Source organism: Gopherus evgoodei, chromosome 11 (assembly GCF_007399415.2).
Source record: "Gopherus evgoodei ecotype Sinaloan lineage chromosome 11, rGopEvg1_v1.p, whole genome shotgun sequence".
Lineage (NCBI taxonomy): Eukaryota > Metazoa > Chordata > Testudines > Testudinidae > Gopherus > Gopherus evgoodei.
The window spans coordinates 49,661,228-49,685,374 of record NC_044332.1 but is presented as its reverse complement, the minus strand read 5'-3'; the positions used below and the strand labels follow the sequence as shown (position 1 = coordinate 49,685,374).

Below are 24,147 nucleotides of genomic sequence, written 5' to 3'. Positions count from 1 at the left end.
CCTATTTATTCACTTGTTAACTCTTTCATATCAGTAATTGCTCGATGGGAAATTTTTAAGTCATACAACTATTTCTCCTTCCACAATCTGGAACATTCAGTTAAAAATGACATTCATATATTGAATGAACATATTTCCTTTAAAATCCTTTAAATTATTTTTATCAAGTCTGGAATGCAACATACAACAGCCAAAAATTTTACCTCCAATTGAGCATCTTCGTGATATCTCCCAGTACACCAGACCAAGAGAGTATATGTCTGCACGTTTGAAGGACTCAAAGATGCTCATGTTCATTACATCATCAAGTATTTCAGGAGCCATGTACCTTTAAACAAGTTACACACACATGCACAATTTACAAAAGTTCTAACGAAGATTCTAATATTTGACATGGAGGGGGTTGGGAACATGTTGGAGAGCCATCTTCAATTACCATTGACTAGCGTGTCAAACAAGGGACTTTCTATGATGAAAATCCTTACATGTGGCTAAATGATTAATACCTATGCAAGTGTGAGAGGTAGGTAGCTACACTGGCCAAAGAACTTTATTCCACCTCTATTTATATTCCATCTCAATGCTTGTTTTGCTTTTCATTAATAAACTGGGCTCTACAAGAAAAACTAATTGAACGTAATGAAATTAGTGTGGAAAAGTACCAAAGACTTGAAAGACAATGAAAATGAATTCTAACCACAGTAAAAAGTGGAGTAAAGGTAGCAGCTGAACATGCAGTCAAGGGTGAAAAGTGTTGCAGTTACTACCCCCAAGAGTGCTGACAGGACACAATGTGGCTGTCATTACTGTGGGCAGGAGGACGTAAAGATATGTGGGGTGCATAAGCTGGAAGCCTTGCCCAGAGTGCCCTCCTGCAACAGGTTGTGGCATGACAGGCATGCCTGACTCAGTTTCCCTTTTTTAGAGTCCCTAACTCCACTTCAGGCTCTCTTGCTACACAACCACCCTCTTTAGGGCTGGTTATAACAAATGGTCCAAAATATAAGTCCCAAACAGATAGTACATTTCTCATGTTAGTGCAAGCAGTCATTAAAACTCCAGACATCTCGTCTCTTGATGCCTCACATACCACCCACCGACTCCCAGAGAGCCTCTCTGATGGGAGCGTCCTTGCCAGGGAAGCATCCCTCACTCCCCTTGCTCACTCCTGACTCCAGCCGTGGAGATGTCAACACGTAAGCTCTTCCGCTGCTCCCCCACCTTCAGCCCTTTCTGGCCTTGGCTCTAGCTCTTCAGCTTAGAGCCTGCAGGCAGGCAACTCCCCTCTGCTGAAGACAGCAAACCTCTCTTGCTGTTCTCCTTGCCTCCAGCCTTCCTCCAGGAAACACCTTCTGCTTCTTTCTGGGACCTTCCACAGACATCTCTCCCATGCCCAACTCCCACTTAGGCAGCTCTGATTCACCAGGTCTCTCTTTTCCTTGCTCTATACTCAGGTGCCCTCTTAGCCCTGGCCAAATTGCACTGTGCTGATAAGGCACAAGTGCACAGACCCGGCTCCCACTTAAAAGGCCAATGTCACCCTGTGATAAGGTGTTTAATAACTAGTCTTTCATCTGACTAGCTTTAGTATTCATATTAACCAGATGCTTTCAAATGGGGTTGGGGGGAAGGGGAAGAGGAAGGTTTTTAAGTATCTTCTTTCCTTATTGGTCCTTTTGGTCAGGTGCCAACCAGGTTATTTGAGCTTCTTTACTCCTTACAGGTAAAGGACGGTTTTTATGCTACTTTATGCCTGCAGGAGGGCGTTCTGGGCAGGGCTTCTAGCTTATGCACCCCACATATCTTTAGGTCCTCCTGCCCATAGTAATGACAGCCACATTGCGTCCAGTCAGCACTCTTGGGGGTAGTAACTGCAACAGTACTCAAAAATTGCACAGAAATGGAAATCACACTGAAAAGATATTCCCTAATATTTATGTAAAAATACATATCTTGTCTATTTAAAATATCTTACCTCTTTGTTCCCACTCTAGGATTCTGAGGTATGTCAATTGTGTTCAATACAGCATCATGTCTCACAGCAAGTCCTAAATCTGCAATGGCACAGGTTTCATTTTTTTTCACTAAGATGTTCTTAGATTTCAGATCTCTGTGTGCAATAGCTGGTTTGCCTGTTAAGACAAAAAGGCAACTAAAAGCATTATTGTGAATCTTAAAACATAGCTTGTTTATTGACATCTCCCATCTCAACATAGAAAAATTAGGGCTGTATTTAGCACAAAATAGAGATTCTGGATGTGTTCCAATGATAACCAGAGAAGCCTAATGAAGGCATCTTTTGTTCATATATTTTCTTTATTCCCAAACTGCAGTCATGTTTCAAGAACCAAAAATATCTTTTTCTCCATGCTTCTCTCTACTCAGATATGCATTGGTTGGTGCATGCCTCTTATATCCCATTTTCTCCAATGGACATGTAAAAAAACTAGTCAACACTGGAGAATCCCCTGGATTCTGTGGCACTCCAGTGGAGTGGACTGGAGAACTTGTGGCAGTTTCAGATAAATGAAAACCTCCGTTGTAAAATTTAATTAAAATGACAATGAAATGAAAATGCAAATCAGTATAATATTCCTTATATTGTTTGAAATTAAAATCAATTAATTTTATGCAACTCCAAAATTTTCTATTTTCAGGATGCTGCAGAATTTGTACTGCTAGATGTTTTGGCAGCTGTGTAGACTGCAAACACCACTAGAAATGTAACGTGTCTCACCCTCTATTTATAAAGCACTGTCTACATTTAGGGTTCTATTTAATTTATTTTACAAACTGTAAAGACAGCTACTAAAATACCAAGTTTCTTGTAAAAGAAGTCTTTACCATTCCTTCTGACTAATAAACTACAGCATTTCTGTAAATATCACCCAAAGTTTCCACTCATATTTCCTAAAAAGGATATATGAAAGAGAAATACAAATACCTTGTGTACCAACAATCTCCATATGAAGGTGTGCTAGACCACTAGCTATTGAAAGTGCCAGCTTGATCAGACTATCAATGGTCACAGCATTTTTGTTCAAATGGTCAAATAAGGAGCCTTGCTCGTGGTATTCAGATACAAGCCACAGTTGAGTCCAAGTTCCATTATCTACCAAAAGAAAATAATCGTATTTAACATTGTAAAGAACTAGCCATACATATAACAAACACAAAAGGGTCAGGATTTTCAAGGTGAGCTGATCTTAAAAACAAACAACCACACCTATTTAATCACTCTTTTTTAGCCCCCATGCCACAGAAGTGGTTTCAATTCCAGAATTTCAAAGTGGATATGCACACCCACTAAGGGAGGCTGACTGCATCCATTTTGCATTGTGTATCTGGTATATTACACAGCACAGAGATCCCAACAGATTAATGGCCAGAGTTTCATTAAGTGCTTAGCACTAGTCTTCCCACTGAGAACAACAGGAGCTTCTGGAAGCTAAGTCCTTTTGAATATATGGCCCCCCAAAATGAGTGGTGCTCTGTTTCCCCTCACAAAAGCTGGTGACAGTACCAAAAATCAGAGAACCAAAGGAAATGGAGCTCATTGTTCTGCAGCGATAGCAAGATCACCATCAACTCTTGTAGCTCTCGGAATGTAAAAAACATTAGTTCATCTCTAAAGGTTTTTGTACAGCAATCCTGAATTTCAAGACATTCTCATATCATACTTTACTTCCTTGGCTGTATTGCCATATTTAGTTCTTTTGCTGCTATGAAGGTATCTATATAAAGTGATCTATTTTTATAGATGTATGGCTTAAAATGAAAGGTATAAAGCATTGATGCAGCTTGATTATCAAGGTGATAGCATAAATAAATAGTCAATCTTTCAGTAATATTTTACCAAGCATTATTCTAATTACTGAACTACCTGATAAGATATAGGACTCATTTAAACTTTCACTTAAATCAGTGAGGCCCTAACCCCACACTGAACTCCATTCAAACAGACCCCTGCATCTGTGCAGAATCTCAAGGCTCCATGCAGATACAAAGGCCTGCTTAAGGCAGTACTGCAGCCTAAAAATTGTAAACTAATCTCACAATCCTAATGATCAGATTTAAAATTAATTTTCCTAATCAGCTCCTCAAATCATTAAAAACACATTCCTGTGTTTTAGCAAATTAGAGCAGGGGTTGTGGAAAAATCAATTTCATTGGGCTGCCATAGTGCAGAGAACAAACATTGTGAAACTAGGTTTGGAAATACTATATACCCTTGTTATCAGCAGCAATGAAACCCAGGATGTTTTCATGTCTCAGCATAACTGTCTGATAGATTTCTGCCTCACGAAACCAAGACCTTTCATCCCTCGAGGAGAAGATTTTCACAGCTACATCTTCCCCACACCATTTTCCACGCCAGACTTCACCAAATCGGCCTTTTCCTACTATTTCTTGAAGAACAATTGTTCTTGCAATTGTTCTTTGGACCAATAGAGGTAAACCTAATGAACAGAATGAGGATACTTGTAAAAGAGTGCATTAGCAATTATTATTAAATTCAAATTAAAAACATATATTCTAATATGTTATAATTACTATGGCCTTACAAGTAACATACACACACTTTCTTGTGACTATTTTTTCCAGTTCTAACTAACAAAAAAGTATATAAACATAGATGGCATGAATTATGCACAAACCTTGTCAGAGTGAGGGATTGTAAGTCTACCTCTGAAACATTCCTTGAACTGTACGTATATTGTCATGGTTCTTCATGACTTTTCAGCTGAATCTTTAGTATGAGAATATATGAATGTGGGCAACCTTCCACATATGGACATAGGGATAAGCATGACTTCTTGCTCTAAACTATCCTAGTGATGTTACTAACTCCAGATGGTCATATGCTGAAGCAGCTGAATCAGTAAATCATTTGGCTCAGAAATAAGTAAAGCTAGTCAGTAATATTTTAATCAAACAGCTTTTCAGCCGAAAACACTGATTCGTCGATACCTGAACTTTTCATAGGTACATACCAACTGCAATAAAAAGTTGACAGAGAAAGGTTTCTCATGTCCGGGATGGAATTTCTCATCAAAAACCAGTGAGAAAGGTTCAAGTCCCTGCTCTGCCTCATTTAGAGTAGGGACTTAAACCTGCCTTTTCACTATCTCCGGTGAGTGCCCTAACCACCAACTTGATGGCTATTCTGGAGATGGGGCTTGTCTGCCTGCCTGCTTCATTTTTCACAAAAATCTTCAAAAAGGGTCTTGGTTGTGTCCTGGTGGGGAAAAGAAAAATTCTCTCTCTCCAGCAACCTCCAGTGCCAGTCTCCCCTACAAAACTTCATCTCCCAACTTTCTCCCCCTGTCACTCTAGCATGTCCAGCTTTTATCCCCTCTGTATTCAAATCAAGCAGCTTCCTCCTCCAGGTTGCCTGGGTCTGGTAGGGAAGTCATTGAGAGCAAAAGAGAAACAGTCTCCCTGCTCTCAGTGCAGATGCCCGGACCAGCATGGCCTGCAACATATCCCAAAACTGCAACTGCAGGGAAAGTCCTGCTTGGCCGCAGAGGATAGCATGCTCAGTGAGACAGAATCTCCTGGGAGTTTAGTAGCTAAAATCTAAGACTGAGTATGTGCAAAGTACAATTTTAACTTAGCTAAATGAGGATGGATTTTGAAGTGGATGGAAAAGGCATGTCCCTCACATAAAGGCCATGTCCCTGCCAAATTTTAAGTCCCTGCTACAAACTGGAGGGTGGGAAGAAGAGGGGGCTAGAGCTTTAAAAAGGGGGGGGGTACATTTAAAAAAAAAACATGGGCAAAACAATGTATATTTCCCTAGTTGCCTTCTTGGAAATGGTTGAACCATTCTGGCTACAATTTTCAAATAAATCAGCCTGCATGGATACCCAGATACCTAGCAAGGAAAATTTCAGCCTAAAATGATTAAAATTGAGCAAAAGATATAAACTCAGCCAAACACTCAGTCTTATAATGGGAAGAGTCGGGCTACCTTAATAATAGGAGGTGCTGCCTGGCCCGCCTATAATAAAAGAATGACAAACTAGTTTTATTTTGGAACTAAAATTAAGCAATTTTAGTAATCTAAAGCTACATTTATTTCAACACAGTTTTGGTTGTTTTGCTCAAGAAACACCCAAGAATCACCATCATGAGACTGACCTTTGAATTTAGGACATTTATCCTTGATAAACATAAAAATGCATACAAAAAGAAGCAGCTTACAAAGTACCTTCAAATTCTACTATTGTTTGGATCATCTAACAGTGACTCCTGCCTCACCTGGTTTATTGTCTTGAATTATCAAAAAATCCACTATCTTCTGGCAGCATTAATCCAACTAACCTCGATGAAAAACTATATTTTTGTAGGACGTACACATAAGAATTCATCTAATGTGTTAATACATTTTGAATCAAGTATTCCAATCTTTCCATAGGAATAGTATCAAAGGCCTGTTTTTAGAAACAATGACATTTAGATTTAAACAGCTGTAATTTTTAACTTGGTTCAGATATCTTTCTTCTGGCTATTCCCTGTTACTCCTGTAATCCACTGTTATGCCACAACTGCTGTGGCCTACTTACACTCAAGATTTGCCCCCCGTTACAGCCATGAGTGGGCAGCTACTGAAGAACACTCTATAATGTGAACAGGCAAAACCACTATTTGTTTGAAACCATGGTAAGCTGCACCAGTGTTTATTGTGGTTTTCTGTCTGGGGGTTTGCAGTAATAGCTACACAACTGGCTGGCCAAAGATGGCTGTAACTGTGACAAATGCCCAATGTAGACAAGGCCTAAGTCTATTGACTGCACTCAACAAAGAGTTGTCTAAAATACATATTTTATTAATTCTGGTTTTCTTAAGCCGTTTATTTTCAATTCTAAATAAACCATTCCAGTTACAAAAATCCGGTCCATACAGCCAACAGCCCAATACGATATTTATGAAGTATAGAGTTTGCACTGTGGCATCTTTTCATATCACTTTGACTTAACAAGATCCCCACATCAATTGACTCATCATACCATGCAATTATCCTGATGAACATGAAACCTCTTTAGGCAATACTTAATCTTGACAAACTCCTAAATCTATGACATATATTTCTTTCCATAAGGCAACACATTTCATGCAGTGGGCACAGTTTTTTAATCTCTTTATCATGAGAAGATACTATAGGTTCTATAGTATTTCCCATTCTAAGCGTCAGGAATACTCACACAAACCAATAGTACTGTACTTGACAGTGGAAACCTTTAACTGCCATCCCTTCACCTACTGAACTAAGAAAACTGAATACAATGTTGTGATTCTGTTCTCCTGGCTATTCATTAATAAATATAGATTTTTAGTGTGCTTAGGAGTGCATACATACCAGATCCAGACCCAGATGTTGTCATATCATAAATAAGATCTTTGAGAGTTTTTCCAGAGTTTACAAGGTTGCACTCAGATAGAGGTTCTTCAATATTTTGTCGCTTCTTCTTTCTGAATGTACAATGATGGCCTTGACATGTATATACAATCAGCATTACAGCTATAGACAAGATACAAATTGGCACAGTAGCGATCACTGTCAACACCACAGGTCCCAGGTTTGGTCTGCTTGAAGATTCTGAAGCTTTTAAAAAAAATACATTACAACAAATCAATACACAGTGCATTGTAAATGTTTTAAAATTTTACCTTTAAGGCATTACCCAAAATACACTGAAGTCAATAGGAGTGTCTTTCCAAATGACTGAATACACAATGGACTGTGGGTAAAAGCCCTACTTTCTATGGGTATGTCTATACTGCAATGGAAGCCCAAGGTTCAAACTCAGGTTCAGACCTATCCCCCTTTCTATCTACATACAAATTACACTGATCCAGGGCACAGGACCCATGACGGTGGAGAGCCTGAGCCAAGCCCTATTGCTTTGCAGTATAGATGCAGCCCCATTGGACTCGTGTTCTGGGAGTCTACCAACAGTATCCCACAGTCCTGCTAGGTGACTTTTTTGGTCCTCTGGACACTCAAGTTTGGTGGACAGTCAAGTTCTCCTACACTGCACAAAAAAAAGGGCTAGAGCAGCCACATTTTGGGAGGGCACTAGAAAGTCTTGGAAATGAGTGGCTAGACTCAGGCCTGCATAATGCAATGTAGACACTGGAACCCCAGGTTGAGACCCAGGGATCAACAATTCCTAACATGGGGTAATTTGAGTTCTACTAACCTGGGGTTTATGTTGCACTGTAGACATATCTTATAGTTACATCAGCACAGGTTAATGTACATTCACATGTAAGGGGGCAGAAACGTTTATATTAAATTACCGTCACCCAGGAGGCAAAAAGTAAGGTGAAATTTAATCTCTCTCCCCAAACACTATTTCCATCTCCTGTTTTGGATCAATATATTAATCATTTTTACTCCAGGAAAATATGTATCTGTTCTCTAATTTACTCAGAATCAGTGCAAATACTAATCTAGTTTAAAAAAAATCCAGTTCCAAATACAGAGGTAAATGTCACAATTTTGCACCTTCATAGGTTGCAGTTGTAACTCTAGAATTATATAAATTCTGGTAACCACAGTTAAAAAAAAATCACTGCAACATGTGTGTGCAAGCCAGCTGTACAGAATACTCTTAACAGCAAAATTCTCACCCTGATTCCCCCACAGCCCTTTACTATAGTGGCCAATTCTGACCTTGGATGTATTTACACAACTCCCTTCCAAATCAATGAGATGCACCTACCAGTAGAATGTGTCACACAGAGTATGTCTACACTGCAAATACCTCGCAGGTTCCTAAAGCCTGGACTGCAGCCAGAGACTGAACATCTACACTGCAATTTAACAGCCCCTCAGCCTAAGCCCCAGATTCAGCCGGCATGGTTCAGCTGCAGGAGTCTAACTGCAGTGTAGACATACCCTAAGCATTCAGATACTGTGAAATTTATCTCAGAGCAAAAAAGACTGCACCAAGCACTCAATGAAAGATGCAATTTACAGGCTGTTGTAATATACTATTAAGCTATTAAGCACTGTTCGCAGATTGGTAGGCTTTATAAACTTTCGCTTTTATAAATTCCTTACAATAGTCACAGAAAAAAATCTCACCAAAATAAAATTTTAAGATATTGCATCTATGATAAATTTTTTACACTTACACATAATTTTGTACATGAGGGAAGAAGCAATCCTATCATGAGAAGTTGCAAACACAGAGTATAAGTTCACAAGAGGAAAATGTTATAAATGCTACTGTAGTGTATATATAATCTTCATAATGTTCAGAATACAGTTAAAACTTATAAACTGCATGTTTTCCTGAATGCAACACAAATATTGAGAGACCAAAGTGTTATAGGCCAACTTACTTTTCAAAGTATAACAAGTCTAGAAAATAACTTTGCTACAGTTACACCTACTACCCTAAATCTAGCAAATTACTTACTTGCAGCAAAGTTTTGACAACAGTTCAGCTTTTGTAAACAATGTCATCGTAGATAAGCTAATCGCTCAATTGCAGAAGCAAAGCACTGATCAGACCCCCAGAGATAGAATTTGACAAAGCACTGAATGAACCAGAAACTTAAGGTCTTACCCATTTAATTAATTTATACCATTTAAAGTTTTAGAGACAAAAGTCTTGATCTCAGTTTATGAAAATGTTAAGGTACACATACAGTACAGTCCAAATTATACCTCAGGGTTTCAGGATACCTTATTTCCAAAATCTTGGGATAAAGGGGAAGAGATGAAGATAGAGGGAGAAGATGGCTGGCCTACTTTGAAAAATATATAATATAGATGTTATATATTATCTGTATGTAGCTATGAGAGAGACAAAGGTAAGTTAAAGTTTTTTGAATCTTAACATCTATCATTAAATAATTCTCTGATCACCCATAATTCACCACAACTGTGAAAACTGAAAAAAAAAGAAAAAATATTTTAAACCCGTAGTTTTGTAGGACTGAAAATTTAAAGAGAAAAATCTTTTAAAATGCTTAATAAACTTCTATATTATCAGTCAAAACTATAAAATAAAAATAAAAATTGAATACTGCCAACTACACACATTTGCATCCACACTGGTGAGGGAGTGGGAAAGTTACCAGTATAGTTAAAGTGATACAATTTTCTAGTGCAGACAAGCCCTTAGTCTCTTCTGATTGTTGCATCGGAGAGAAATTAAACTAGCCTCTGCTGCCAACCAGGAAGCAGGGGATAGGAAGTGCAAAATTCAGCCTGTTATTAATTTAATGATTGGTTAATTATTTTAACCAATGTAAGCCCAAACGCACAGTGAGTCTATCAGACAGGTCCTATGAAAAAGAGCACAGTGGGTATAAACTCACATCAATGGGACAAACAACATATAAACTTTCAAAATATACATGGAAAAAAAGAATGCACAATCAGCAATTCTAAGCTAAATGAACAAAATAAATGTGTAATGCTAATCTCCTTGGGAACATAAGAGAAGGATTTTCTTCTTAACTATTTAAATCCATCAAGTGAACATCAATTAAAAAAATTAGCAACCCTCATTTAAAACAATCAACTACTTACTATCTAAAAACAAGCTGTCTCTAAATTAATATGTATGAAACAGAGCAGCTGCCTAATGATTTCAAAATACAGTATGAGGCATCTTCCAACTTTTATTAAAGGGTATTTTTAAGCAACAGAAGAGAATGGTATTTTAATATTAAACAGCTGACAATACATAATTTTTGTTCTTATACTTTACAAAATTTACTTGCTTTTGATATCTATAATGTACCTTTGGAGAATGTCCATAAAACCCTGGGGGCTACAGGACTGGCCCCCAAATTTCAATATATGCAATATATCAATTAAAGTTAATCAATCCAAAGCAGTGGTTCCCAAACTGGGGTTCACGAACCCCTGGGCGTTCACAAAATGTTAAGAGGGTTCTCGTGAAAAAATTTCCTAATGCCGGACAGAGCTGTCCCTAGGGACTGGGACAAACTCGAAGCCAGCAGCCCAGAGCCCTGGACTTCCAAGAGCTAAGCAGATCAAAGCAAGCATATCTATCACGCTGAGGAGATTTAAACTTCAGGACTCCTTACAAGAAATGGAGGTGGGTATTTTTTGCTGTTTTTAAAATTAAATAGCTAGTATTTTTTTATATTACTATAAAGAACAAGTTTAGGCTTTGTTGTAACATGTGTTGCTTGCCTGGACTGCTCAAGACCTGAATGCTTGTGTAGGAGGAACTCTGAGTTGGCTTCTTAAATACCTTCATGCTATTTCACATTTGATACTCCTTGATGAAACGTAGGAGCCTTGTCTTATAAGAGATTTCTTCAAAATGATACAAGCTACAAAAGTGAGATCTTGGAAGAGCGTTGCCATTTTCATAATGTAATAAAAATACTGTAATGATCAATAATAAGAACAGTGTGTAATAAGCTTGTCATAAAAACAAATTTTATACTTCCAAGACCACTGCTTTTATAAAGGAGAAAATCCCTGGAAATATTCATTTTTAGGATGGAGTTTACGAGACTTGACATTTTAGTGAAAGGGGTTCACAGCTTGTTAAAGTTTGGGAATCATTGATCCAAAGCACTGGCAGCATATACAAAAAGTTCATTAAAAAAAATCTATGCAACACAAACTAATAGTCCACAAATAATAGCTTTCCAACCCCCCACCTCATACTCACACACTCCCCATCTCATTCTGTGTATTCAGAGTAAACTAAGTAAAAGATAAAATCTCAGGAAACTCAACACAGATGAGTCCATTGGAGCCACAGCTAGAAGTTTATCAAAAGAGCAAAATAACTAAATCAGCTCTTTGGCCCCAATTCCTCACTGTTCCTTGAAACAAACAATTGGACTTCTGGAATGAGAATAGGACACTATAGGAAATGCAGTAAATACAGTCACAACATTGCTGGAACTGGATATTTCATGGGATCATCCATACATCAGTACATAAAGAGCAGGAACATTCCCTACAGTATTCCATCAAGACAGACAATTAGAAAACTAGACTAATGGCACATCTACCCTGCCATAAAACACTAGCGTCATGGCTGGCCAATGTCAGCTGACTTGGGCTCACAAGGCTTGGGCTGTGGGTCTAAAAATGGTATCAACAGGATCAAACTGGGTTTTCCAGAAACCAGCGGACAAAGAAAGAGCTTTTGACATAGAAAAGCTGTGCTTAAACTGACTCAGGGGCTCCCTTCTAATCCAACAAATGGACAGAACCTTCTGGTCTAAGGTGTATTCCAACCTTTGCCAAAGGGTTGTAAAAATTTTGACCTCCTAGAGCCACATAAGACTGAAGGGTGACTCCTCGTATGTTCAGTGTGTGTGTTTAAATCTGTTTATTGTTTTTTATTATGTATTCTCTAAAATGCTTTTTACCTTAGGAATAGATGTACTTGCTTAGCAAGAGCTGTTTGGTAACTTGTAACTGCTGGCAATACACTGCTCATAGACCTTGGAGAGAGAACTGCACACAGGCTCTGGCTCATAGACAGACTGGTTTGCTAGGGATAAAACTCCCGGTTTCCTGCCCAGAGACAGGTGATGGCTGGAACTCTTAGACCTATCTGGGCACTCCTAGAGTGGACTGCAGAGGTGGCGATACAGATGCAGTTACCCTGAAATTGTGACACTATTGTTATTTTAATCTCATCCAATAAATCCTCGTTATTCTATTCCTGGATTGCAGTACCCAAAACACAGGGCAAAAAATGTAATTTCTACAAAAAAAAACTCTGTCCCAAGCACAAAGTCTAGGTAGATATCCTGTCTCCCTTCAGTGCTTTGGTGTCAAGCAACAAAGTACACATGAAAGCTGTCAATTTTTTCTTCACTCTTTCTCCCAGTTTTCCCCCCACTCTTTGAAGCTGGAATCCCAGAAGCATGTCTGGGGAGAACAAACTAAACCTTTAAAAGTAGAGTCTGTATCTCATCATATGTATGAGTGTGTCACCAAATCATAAATGAATAACATTACTAACTGCATATATTGCCTAAGACCAGTCTATCCTATTACTATGAACACAAGTATATTAGGTTAGGTAATACTAATATTGCTTACCATGCCAATAAAGTTTTGTGGGTTTTTTTTTTTATTGTCATCATGGAAAAGGGCAAGCTACTCAATTTTGCACCTGAGCAGATAAAGTTTCATGACAATTTTGCAAGCCTGTACATAACTCTGTGCATGAGTTTCTCCATCTGTAAATTGGGGATAATGGTGTTTATCCAACAGCTTGTCACTTGGAAACAGCGCCCACTGGACACACTGGGAGAAAAGATCCTGAGTGCAGCTTGCCCCTGAACCATGGCAGCATGAGAAGTTACCAAAGCCTTGTCTCAGTTAATATTTCAGGTATATTTGATGATAGGAAAAGACGGTTACTCACCTTTGTAACTGTTGTTCTTCGAGATGTGTTGCTCATATCCATTCCAGTTAGGTGTACGCGCCGCGCGTGCACATTCGTCGGAAAACTTTTACCCTAGCAACTCAGTGGGCCGGCAGGTCGCCCCCTAGAGTGGCGCCACCATGGCGCTCCATATATACTCCTGCCGGCCCACCCGCTCCTCAGTTCCTTCTTGCCGGCTACTCCGACAGTGGGGAAGGAGGGCGGGTGCGGAATGGATATGAGCAACACATCTCGAAGAACAACAGTTACAAAGGTGAGTAACCGTCTTTTCTTCTTCGAGTGATTGCTCATATCCATTCCAGTTAGGTGAATCCCAAGCCTTACAAAGGCGGTGGGGTCGGAGTGAAATGTGGCAGAATAAAACTGCCGAGCCAGAGGCTACAGCCTCTCTTGACTGCTGAACCAGGGCATACTGCGAAGCAAAGGTATGGACCGAGGACCAATGGAGCTTCGCGACAGATCTCGTGGGTAGAAACACGAGCCAGCAAGGCGGCAGATGAAGCCTGAGCCCTGGTAGAATGCACAGTGATGTGGCTTAGGGAAATATGAGCCAAATCATAACAAGTGGGGATGTCCGCCATCACCCAAGATGAGATCCTCCGAGAGGAAAACAAGCAAGCCCTCCCTTTGGCCCGCTACCGGGGCAGAGCTGGGGCACCTTAGGAAATGATTCTGTCAATATAATGCGAGCACTCCACAGATGTCCAAGGAGTGCAACGGTTATGCCCATTGTGTTGAGCTGTGGGTAACATGAAAGGCCAAAACACCTTAGGGAGGAAAGCCGGGTGCGGTCATAACTGCACCTTGTCTTTGTGGAACCTAGTGTACGGCGGAACCCCCGTAAGAGCTCTGATCTCAGAGACCCGTCTGGCCAAGACTAGGTTGAGGTCCCAGGGCGGGGCTGAGCGGCGCACCCGAGGGTGCAAGCGCTCCAAGCCCTTGAGGGACCTCGAACCCATAGAGCGTGGGACACTGAACGTCCATCTTAGCCTGCTGGAAGGTAGAGATGGCTGCCGAGAGTATCCTCAGCGATGATACCGCCAGGTCCTGCCGCTGAAGGCCAGAGGCAGGCCAAATAGAGGGGATCGAGACCTCAGCAGGAGCAAGATCGAGCGTATTGCAGCTGTAAAAGAAACGCTTCCACCTGGCCCGGTACGTTGACCAGGTGGAAGGCTGCCTGTCACCCCGACTCAGGTACGCAGCAGCCACCGTGAGGCGAAGAGGCTGCAGGTCCGAGAGACGAAGCCTGTCGTTGCCCTGAGTGATGAGGTCTGGGCTGACGGGCCGAGCAACGTGGTATGCCAGTGCTGCCTGGACCACTCTGGAGTGATCATGATGATACGCGCTCTGCCCCTGCGGAGTTTGAGCAGGACCTAATGAACCAGTGGGAACAGTGGGAAGGCATAATGCAGTTGGCCTTTCCACGACATCAGGAATGCGTCCAAGAGCGATTCCGAGGAGAGACCTTGGAAGGAGCAGAACACCTGGCATTTCCTGCTCTCGCGGTGAGCGAACAGGTCTGTGTGAGGAAACATCTCCACTTCCGGAAAGCGGGACGCCTCACATGGGGCAGAGTGATCACTCGTAAGACAGGAAAGACCTGCTGAGTCAAAGAGGTAAGACGTTCCGAACGCCTGGGAGAAAGGACGTCGCCAGCTCCATCGAGTGGGCCATGCAAAAGACCCGGAAATGGATGGCCTCCTGACAAAAAATGGGGGGAGGACTATGTCCCCCCTGAATACTTATGAAGCACCTGGCCATTGTGTTGGCTGTAAACACCGAGATACAACGGCCTCGCAGCTGCCGCTGGAACCCCTGGCATGCCAGGCGGACTACTCTCATTTTTGGAGCATTAATGAGGAATGCCAGCTCCCTAGAAGACCAAAGGCCTTAAGCTCGGAGGTGACCATGAGCACTCGAGCAGAGAGATGATGCGTCCGCCGTCAGGGGCAGTGAGAGCTGGGGCGGATGAAACCGCATCCCTGTCCACACCAAGGAGGAAGTTAGCCACCACTCTAGGGAGCCTAAGGCGTTCGAGGGAACGGTAACTACCATGACCATTGGCTCCCTGTCCAAGCGGTACGCCGAGGTGGGCCGGACTTGGAGAGGATGGAGGCGGAGCTTGGCGTGTTTGGTTACAAACTTGCGGGCAACCATGGACCCAGGAGACTGAGACAAGAACGAGCTGAGGTCGTTGGGAAGCCTTCAGACCTCAGATGATTGTTGCCATCGCCTAAAACCGCAGTTGTGATAAGCAGGCTCCGGCTAGGTAGGAGACCAGGAGAGCCCCTAGGAAGCCCAACCTCTGCGTGGGAACCAGAGTGGATTGCTCTATAGTAAACAGCAGGCCTTGACCTGTGAATAAGACCGTGACGATGTCCACGGCTGAGTGGTTTGTGTCTCAGAGTCTCCTCGGATAAGCGAATCGTCCAGATACGGAAAAACGCATATCCGACATCAGCGACGGTAGGCGGCGACTATGGCCGTAAACCGGGAGTATTGACAGTCGGCTATAGAGCGGAGGCATCTCCCGTGTGGAGGGAAGATGGCATTGCGAAAGTACGCGTGCTTCATATCCAGGGCGGCACAGTAGCCCCCAGGAGGCAAGGATGGAATAATGGTTCCCAGGGATACCATGCAGAACTCCAACCTTATCCTAACCCGGTTGAGTCCGTGCAGGACCAAGAAGGTCTGAGACCTGTGTTCAAGTGGGGGACTAGGGCATAACGGGGGTAAAACCCCTTGCCCCTTTCGTCCGCTGAAGTGGGACAGGGCTGGAGCAAATTAAAGGTGGTACCTATGCTCCATCGTGCGCAGGACCCAGCGATCTGAAAGTAACTGGGGCCATGCCAGGAAAAAGCGGGATCGAGATCCCGTCCTGCGACTGGTACACCGCCCTCAGGCGAACCTTGGGAGGTCCGTCTTTGGTCCCAGTGGTAATTGCGAAGGACCTTGACTTTGGCTCTTTAGGGGTCCTGACGTTTGTCTGCGACCACCGTGGCCTTGCCGTTTGCCAGAGTTCTGCCTCTGGCTAGGCACAGAGTATGGCGGCTGGGGCCATAAAGGCTTGCGTTTGGTCGCTGGCGTATACATGCTGAGACGCATTAGGACCCTATTGTCCATCAGGCTTCGCAGTCTGGGGCTGTCTCTGCCGCGAAGATGCCTTTACCAACAAAGGGTAAATCCTGAATGGCATACTGCAGCTCCGGCCGGAGGTTTTAAAACCTGAAGCCATGAAATGCACTTCATGGCGACACCCAAGGCCAGAGTGCCGGCCGCAGAGTCTGCTGCGTCCAACGAGGCCTGGAGGGACGCTCTGGGAACCTTCTTTCCCTCGTCCTCCAAGACGGTAGCGAACTCCAGGTGGGAGTTTTGAGGGAGAAACTCCTTCACCCAGGTGCTATAATTATCGCAGCTAAGCAAGGCTTGTTGCTTTGCTACCCAGAGCTGCAGGGCCCCTGCAGAGTACACCTGGCGGCCAAGCCTGTGCATTCGCCAAGCCTCTTTCTGCTTCGGGGCTGGCGCTCGCTGGCCATCATATCAGGATCGTGGTCCTGAGCATAAAATCTGCGCATATGGGATGACACGGATGCGCGTCCGGACGGCCATGGAGGTACTAAAGGAAGGCACAGGCAGAGTCTCTGACTCACTCGGACCTTGCCCAACTCGGAGAAGGGCTACAGGAGTCAAGGTACCTGCCCCGGTGCCAGAGGTCGGAACGGTGCCGATAGCGGGTCGGCGAACGGGATACCGACCGGTGCAGCGAGTGTGACCAGTACCGAGGAAAACAGCACCGGGACTGCCAGTGGCGTCCGGCGTGCCGACAGGACGTGGAGTGTCTGCGGGACCGTGATCATGAACGGTGCCGCTCTGCTGTGCTGACAGGGGACAGTCCCCTGAAGAGACTGTATTACCCGTACCGGCGGTGCCCGGGTCAGGCAGCACTGACTCTGTCATGGCACTGAGAGCCCTCGCCGTTGGTAACATCTCCGGCGTGAAGGGAACAGCAGGCTCAACCACAGTGCGTACTGGGGAGCTGTCAGGCACCGGATTCGACGGCCCTCGTGGGACCGGGATCCACGGTACCGAGGTCATCAGAGCTCCGGTAGGTGCCGGTGCCGGGCGAACCGAGTTAGATAAGCTGTCTGGCTGCGGTGCCGTCCGCACTGAAGCAGCGGGAGTAATACGCTCAACCACGGCGCGTGCCGGGGAGCCGTCGGGCACCGGATTCGATAGCCCTTGTGGGACTGGAATCGACGGTGCCAACGTTGTCGGTGCCGGGCAAGCCGACTTAGACTAGCCCTCTGGCTGCGGTGCCGTTGGCATGGAAGCAGCCGGAGCAGGAGCTCAACCACGGCGCGTGCCGGGGAGCCATCAGGCACCGGATTCTACGGCCCTTGCGGGACCGGGATCGACAGTGCCGACGTCATCGGTGCCGCAGCAGGTGTCGGTGTCGGGCGATCCGACGTAGACGAGCTCTCTGGCTGCGGTGCCGTTGGCACGGAAGCAGCAGGAGCAATACGCTCAACCACGGCGCGTGCCGGGGAGCCGTCAGGCACCGGATTCTACGGCCCTTGTGGGACCGGGATCGACGGTGCCGACGCCATCGATGCCGCAGCAGGTGTCGGTGCCGGGCGATCCGACGTAGACGAGCCCTCTGGCTGCAGTGCCGCTGGCACGGAAGCAGCAGGAGCAATACGCTCAACCACGGCGCGTGCCGGGGAGCCATCAGGCACCGGATTCTACGGCCCTTGTGGGACCGGGATCGACGGTGCCGACGCCATCGGTGCCGTAGCAGGTGTCGGTGCCGGGCGATCCAACGTAGACGAGCCCTCTGGCTGCGGTGCCGCTGGCACGGAAGCAGCAGGAGCAATACGCTCAACCACGGCGCGTGCCGGGGAGCCGTCAGGCACCGGATTCTACGGCCCTTGTGGGACCGGGATCGACGGTGTCGACGTCATCGGTGCCGTAGCAGGTGTCGGCGCCGGGCGATCCGACTTGGATGAGCTCTCTGGCTGCGGTGCCGCTGGCACGGAAGCAGCAGGAGCAATACGCTCAACCACGGCGCGTGCCGGGGAGCCGTCAGGCACCGGATTCTACGGCCCTCGTGGGACCGGGATCGACGGTGGCGACGTCGTCGGTGCCGGGCGAGCCATCCTAGACGACCTCTCTAGCTGTGGTGTAGTTGGCACAGAAGCAGCAGGAGCAGTAAGCTCTACCACGGCGCGAGCCGGGGAGCTGCCAGGCACCGGATTTCGTGGTCCTGGGGGACTGGAATCGACGGAGCCGAAGTCATCGGTGCCTCTGCAGGTGCCGGTGCCGGGTAACGCAACTTAGGCGAGCTCTCTGGCTGCGATGCAGGTGGCACGGAAGCAGCGGGAGCAGGGGGCTCAACCACGGCGCGTGCCGGGGAGCCGCCAGGCACCAGCAGGAATCGTAGACTCTCTCGACCTCGGAAGAAGGGAGCGGTGCCGAGTCGACATCGGTGCCGGCGACGGTCGGTGCCGAAAGGCCTTGGTAGTACCGGCGGGGTCCGGTGCCGAGGCGCTTCTGCCCGCCGCTTGAATATCGCTCGGCGCCCAAGGTGGAGGGGTAAGTGAAAGTCCCGCACCTTTTTGTTCTCGGCCTTGCAAATGGGGCACTTATCTGCCCTGAGGCACTTCAAACAGGAGTCATGTAGATCTCTCTTCGGCCGCGGCTTCTGGCAGGCCGGGCCCCTTTTAAAACCCGGTGAGCCATGCATGGCTCCGGCACTGGGCTCATGGAAGGGGCTACTTCCTGAACCCCGCTAACTAAACTAACCATGTTAGCAAAGAAAACCCGTATAACCATACAAATATATATATAAAAGGGTTATAACTGCATAATTATATACGAGAAAACGAGTAGCTAGGGAAGTGGAGGTCAGCTAAGCCGCGCTCCACTGTTCCAACGACCGACACGGGCGGTAAGAAGGAACTGAGGAGCGGGTGGGCCGGCAGGAGTATATATGGAGCGCCATGGTGGCGCCACTCTAGGGGGCGACCTGCCGGCCCACTGAGTTGCTAGGGTAAAAGTTTTCCGACGAATGTGCACGCGCGGCGCGTACACCTAACTGGAATGGATATGAGCAATCACTCGAAGAAGAAAGATGGGTTTTATTCAGAGAACACATCTCTAAGTATGAGCAGTCCATGATTTGGAGACATATTTAGTACATTTGAGATGCACATTACATAGTTTCTCTTTCCTTTGGTCCACATCACAGATTTTTTTCTTCCTCAGTTATACACTGACCTGGCCAAAAGTCTCTCCAAATTATACAATAGCCTAGTAGCTGTACATCAGCTACTGCAAAGTTGGAATATGACCTGATAAACTAGGAAGGTCAGTTACCTATTAACTGAGTTTGCAACCTGGGGGGGGGGGGAGAAACAAAAACAAAAACTTCACAGATCTTATTAGCAACTCTTCAAAATAACTAGTTACACACTGAAAGTATATAGAGCCATTTCCCCTGCTAGAAATAGAAGCAAAAGACGACCCATCAGGAAACAGTGTACCAAGATTTGTTTAGACTTTACCTATTGGCAGAGAAAGGTCAACTCAAGTCACAGATTTGTGCAGGAAACATAAGAATTAGAAATATTAAGCAGAAGCAAAAAACTCCAAGCAACATAAAAACCTAGACAATACTGATCAATGCAAGTTAATTTTGCACTCTAGTAACATTAACCCAGGGCAAATTTTATAAAGGCAAGTCACTGTCAGGAGCTCTCATTCTATCAAAATTTAGCTATCCAGACTGTGTTAGCGTTTGCATATTTTTATTGTCGCACCTTGCCACTTCCTCAGATGCACAAGAATTATTAGTCTTGGCTCATGCAAGAAAATCAAGTTGTCCGTCTCAGCCAAAAGGAGGAAAAACAATGAGAGAATTGACAGAAAGTTTCTGTTGTTGAACAGCATATGCTGCCATTTACGTTTTTTACTAAGGAAATTCATGAACAGACAAATTGCACAAAGTAAACAAACTGCCTTCTGGTAAGGATCCCTCATGACACAGCTGTCATCAGTTAACACAACTTTTTTAAAAGCCACTTTTGACATATGTAGAACCTGAGCTTTTGTTTTAGGAAGTATGGCATACCCAGATTATCAGTCAAAACTGTTCTTCCTACTGAACTAATCTTACATTTGTGGGCAAAGTTTATGCATTTCTTGTGCTCTGCTTTTAACATTTTTGTATAATGACAATTTGTTCATCCTCATCCACCTTGATCTGAAAACATACCCGCGTATGTGTTTGTGACATTGCATGGTTACAAGCATGGATATAATTTCAAAGAATACATTTTAAGTTTTCAATAAAGTGTAACTGAGCATGAAATTGTGCACACAAATATTTGCATGCAGTAAATGCCAAATGCCAATGGAAATAAGGTTTTGTGGATGCACAAGTTGGGCACTAACTCACATTGGCAAACCATTAAACTATCCCCAGTTTTGTTTTTTTTATTTTAACACCGTGTTCATAATTTCACAGCGATGACAGATTGATCATTAACATGTCTGGTCCTGATTGTGCTCTCATTTGCTCTAATGCCAACAGCTTCTTTTCCCTATTCATTTAACCAGTGGCCTTCATAGTCAAAAAGAAAATTAGTGGCCAATTCCTATTGATGCTGTGACCAAAATGTTAATTATCTTCAAATATTAACTTCTCATCAAACTCCCTTTAAACTTCTCACAAGTATTTGTAAATTTTCAGCCCAAATGTTTTGCAACTACTTGTTCCTCAGAGTTAAAGTTCTGCTCTTTCAGCAGTGGAGGTTCTGCTGTCCTCATGGAAGTAAAGACCAGTAATGTTTATTTTAGTCATGGAGGCAAAACAGACATTGCTTTGCATTCAGAGGTCTGCAGATCTGCTGAGTAAAAAGCAGCTATTTTACACAGTAACTGCCAGTGGTCTCAATGTGCCATTACGGCAGCTGAAAATAGCCAAGATTCAGAGAAACTCCAGAAACATCCTTCCCCTGGACACACAGGAACATGGTTGGCACAAGCGCCATTATCCTGGCTCTCGGACAAGCCTGGGAGCTTAAATTCATAACTTTGTTAGACACTAAAAACCATGGCTTTAATAAAGACACTGGTTTAATGATTTATTATAACCCCTTGCCCCCACCACTTTTTGTCCTATGACTACAGGGGTGTTAATTGGCTACTTCACCTTGAATGGTCCCTTGTGATATGCCTACACAGCAAACTAAAATCTGCAGCTGGCCTGTGCCAGCAGACAAAGGCTTGCAGTGTTTGGACTGTGGAGCTGTCCTGAGCCCAAAAGCCTACAAAGCAATGAAATAGCCCCACTATATGAGCCCTGCCAAGCCAAGTCGGCTGGAACAGGCCAGCCGCGGATTTTTCTTTGCTGTGTGGACATACCCTTAGAGTGCATGCTAACTACTTATGCTAAACTATCTGCTTGATCTTGTATTTAGCTGTGACACTCTAAGGACCGTTCCCAGACCTGAGAAAGAACTCTCAGCTCGAAAGTTTGTCTCTTTCACCAACAAAAGTTGGTCCAATAAGAAATATTGCCTCACCCACCTTGTGTCTCTAATATTTCCAGGGACAGACACACCAGCTTCGGAGACATTTTGCACCAGAAATATAGGGAAAAGCAGTCCTAAGGGATCCAGAGTTTGGGGCCTACAAATCCAGTAATTTCCAAGAAACTTGCTTTCACTTGGACCTAGACAATGTTTGTCCCGTAATATGAATAACATGTAAAAGGACTGTCAGAAAAGATTAGCAATCAAGTAACCTTGGCACTTCTGCAGTTCCATCTAGCATGAACTCTCCCAGATGTGTAGGGCAAAGGGCTCAGTTTTTAGCCCAAGCAGATTACCCTCACTGCTAACAGTAATAGGAAACCAAATGTTTTGCAACTACCCGTTCAAATGTTGGAACGACACAAAGCTACAGAAAGCACATCTATGAATATTTTGTTAAATTTGTTCCATTTTTCCAATAGCTGCACATTTTATTAAATCAAGAGTATTTTAATTCACTGTGCTATATACTGTATGCATGTAGTATAGCTGCTGAGCAGAACATTACTACTACTAGTACCTGTCTGCAAGTGTCAACTGAAAAGGATCATTCCTGCAACATGTCAATATTTAAGGGTTGTACATGTTTATGTACATTTAAGTAGATTTATCTCAGACTCCCAGGAAGGAATATACTCTTCCTTCCAGAGGTTCTAATTTGAGTGATTGACTGGGAGTTGAGAAAAGTATACCCACCTATCACTTCCCCTCTTGCAGTCAGTCTCACCTCCCTCTCCCAAGTCCTTTTTCCTTCTGTCAGCGCCAAGTGAGAGTCCTCCCCCTAAACTACTGAGAAAGACAGCACCTCCCTCTTGCAAGCCTCCTGCTTCCCTTCAGAATTTTCTGCAGAATCCTGCCCCGTCTTTTTCTCTTCTGCAGGCGCAAACTTCTGCAACAGCATCTGCATTCATTGTTGTGTGCCCAGACCTGGTCTCTCGGGAGACAAAGATGACCTGCAGGCCCAGATGAAATGGAGAAAACATTCCATACAAGACATCCCCAAACACAGACTACAACTATGAGCCAGAAAGATGGTGGAGGTTGGGAAAGCAGAGGAATAAATGCTGGTGTGGAAAAGGCCAGGGGTCAGATTTGCTTATTATATCCTCACACATCTTTTCGTAAGAAAACCATGAAATACTCCCACTCACCTCAAGTCTCTCCAAAATACCGCTATGGAAGTTACCACACACATCCCTTTTGATTCTGCATTTGCCTCATCTTACTGAATCAAATTCAAGCTCCTCATCTTCACTTAGAAGGCCTTGCCTCTGTTCTCATTTCTGAGTGTCCCACTTTCTCCCAACATTTCTCCTCTTACTATTCCCATCTTGTCGCACATTTTCATCTTTGTCTTTCTATTATGCTGCTCCCTATACATGGAGTTCCCATTTTTCATTTACCAAGCCTCCCCTGACACCACCCATCTTACTTCCTTCATACTATGCCTTTAACTCACAGCTTCCAGGAATCTTTCTCCCTTTGTTCATTTCATCAGTAATTCCTCCTCTTCTGCCTTCCCTGAACTGCTGTCCCCTCTCTCATTTTTGTAATCCAGCACAAATCTTCGGAGCAACAGACATATATAACTTGCTGAGTAAAGTGCTATGTAACATCACAATATAAATGACTAATTATAATACAGACTATGAATGTGTTAACATCTTGCATAAAAACAACAGGCTTCACAAATAAATGCTATACCACCTGAAAGGTTATTGGAATAGGAGTGGATTAACTAAAAACTGCTGAAGGGGAAAAGTGCAATGTTTTTCTGTAACTTAATCCCAAATGGAAAAAGCAGCAAATAACCTTTTCACTGTTACAACTTTTGAGAACGCCAGACTCAAATACGGCACCAACTTTATGGTATAGAGTTCCTAGAAGAGTAAACCCTTCTCTCACACTTGCCTCTCTAATTGGAACCAGAAATCCATACTTATACTGGTGTGTCATTGAACCTTGCCAAGTAACACTGGCAGCTTGCAGCAGGGTGGTCACCCGCTCCTGCCTTAAAATGTTTAAAACAGCCCGGGGAGAGGGCAGTGGCAGGGAGGGAAAAGTGGGGCTGATTGGGGAAAGCAGCCTCATCTGGGGGCCATGCCCCAATCAGGCTGAGGCTGGTTTAAGCA

At 44.2% G+C, this 24,147-nt stretch overlaps 1 protein-coding gene across 3 annotated transcripts in view; it reads right to left on the bottom strand.

Moving 5' to 3' along the window:
• Positions 1-24,147, bottom strand: part of ACVR1C (activin A receptor type 1C) — a 29,091-nt gene that overhangs the window by 2,854 nt on the left and 2,090 nt on the right. The window contains exons 2-6 of one of the 3 annotated variants that reach the window (XM_030580103.1): positions 7,364-7,603; positions 4,230-4,460; positions 2,945-3,112; positions 1,976-2,132; positions 204-328 (exon numbers count right to left, since the gene is read on the bottom strand). In XM_030580103.1, coding sequence (XP_030435963.1) covers positions 204-328; positions 1,976-2,132; positions 2,945-3,112; positions 4,230-4,460; positions 7,364-7,603 — 921 coding nt within the window. The remainder of the gene's footprint in view (positions 1-203; positions 329-1,975; positions 2,133-2,944; positions 3,113-4,229; positions 4,461-7,363; positions 7,604-24,147) is intronic. The other 2 variants (XM_030580104.1, XM_030580105.1) reach the window with 2 other exon arrangements.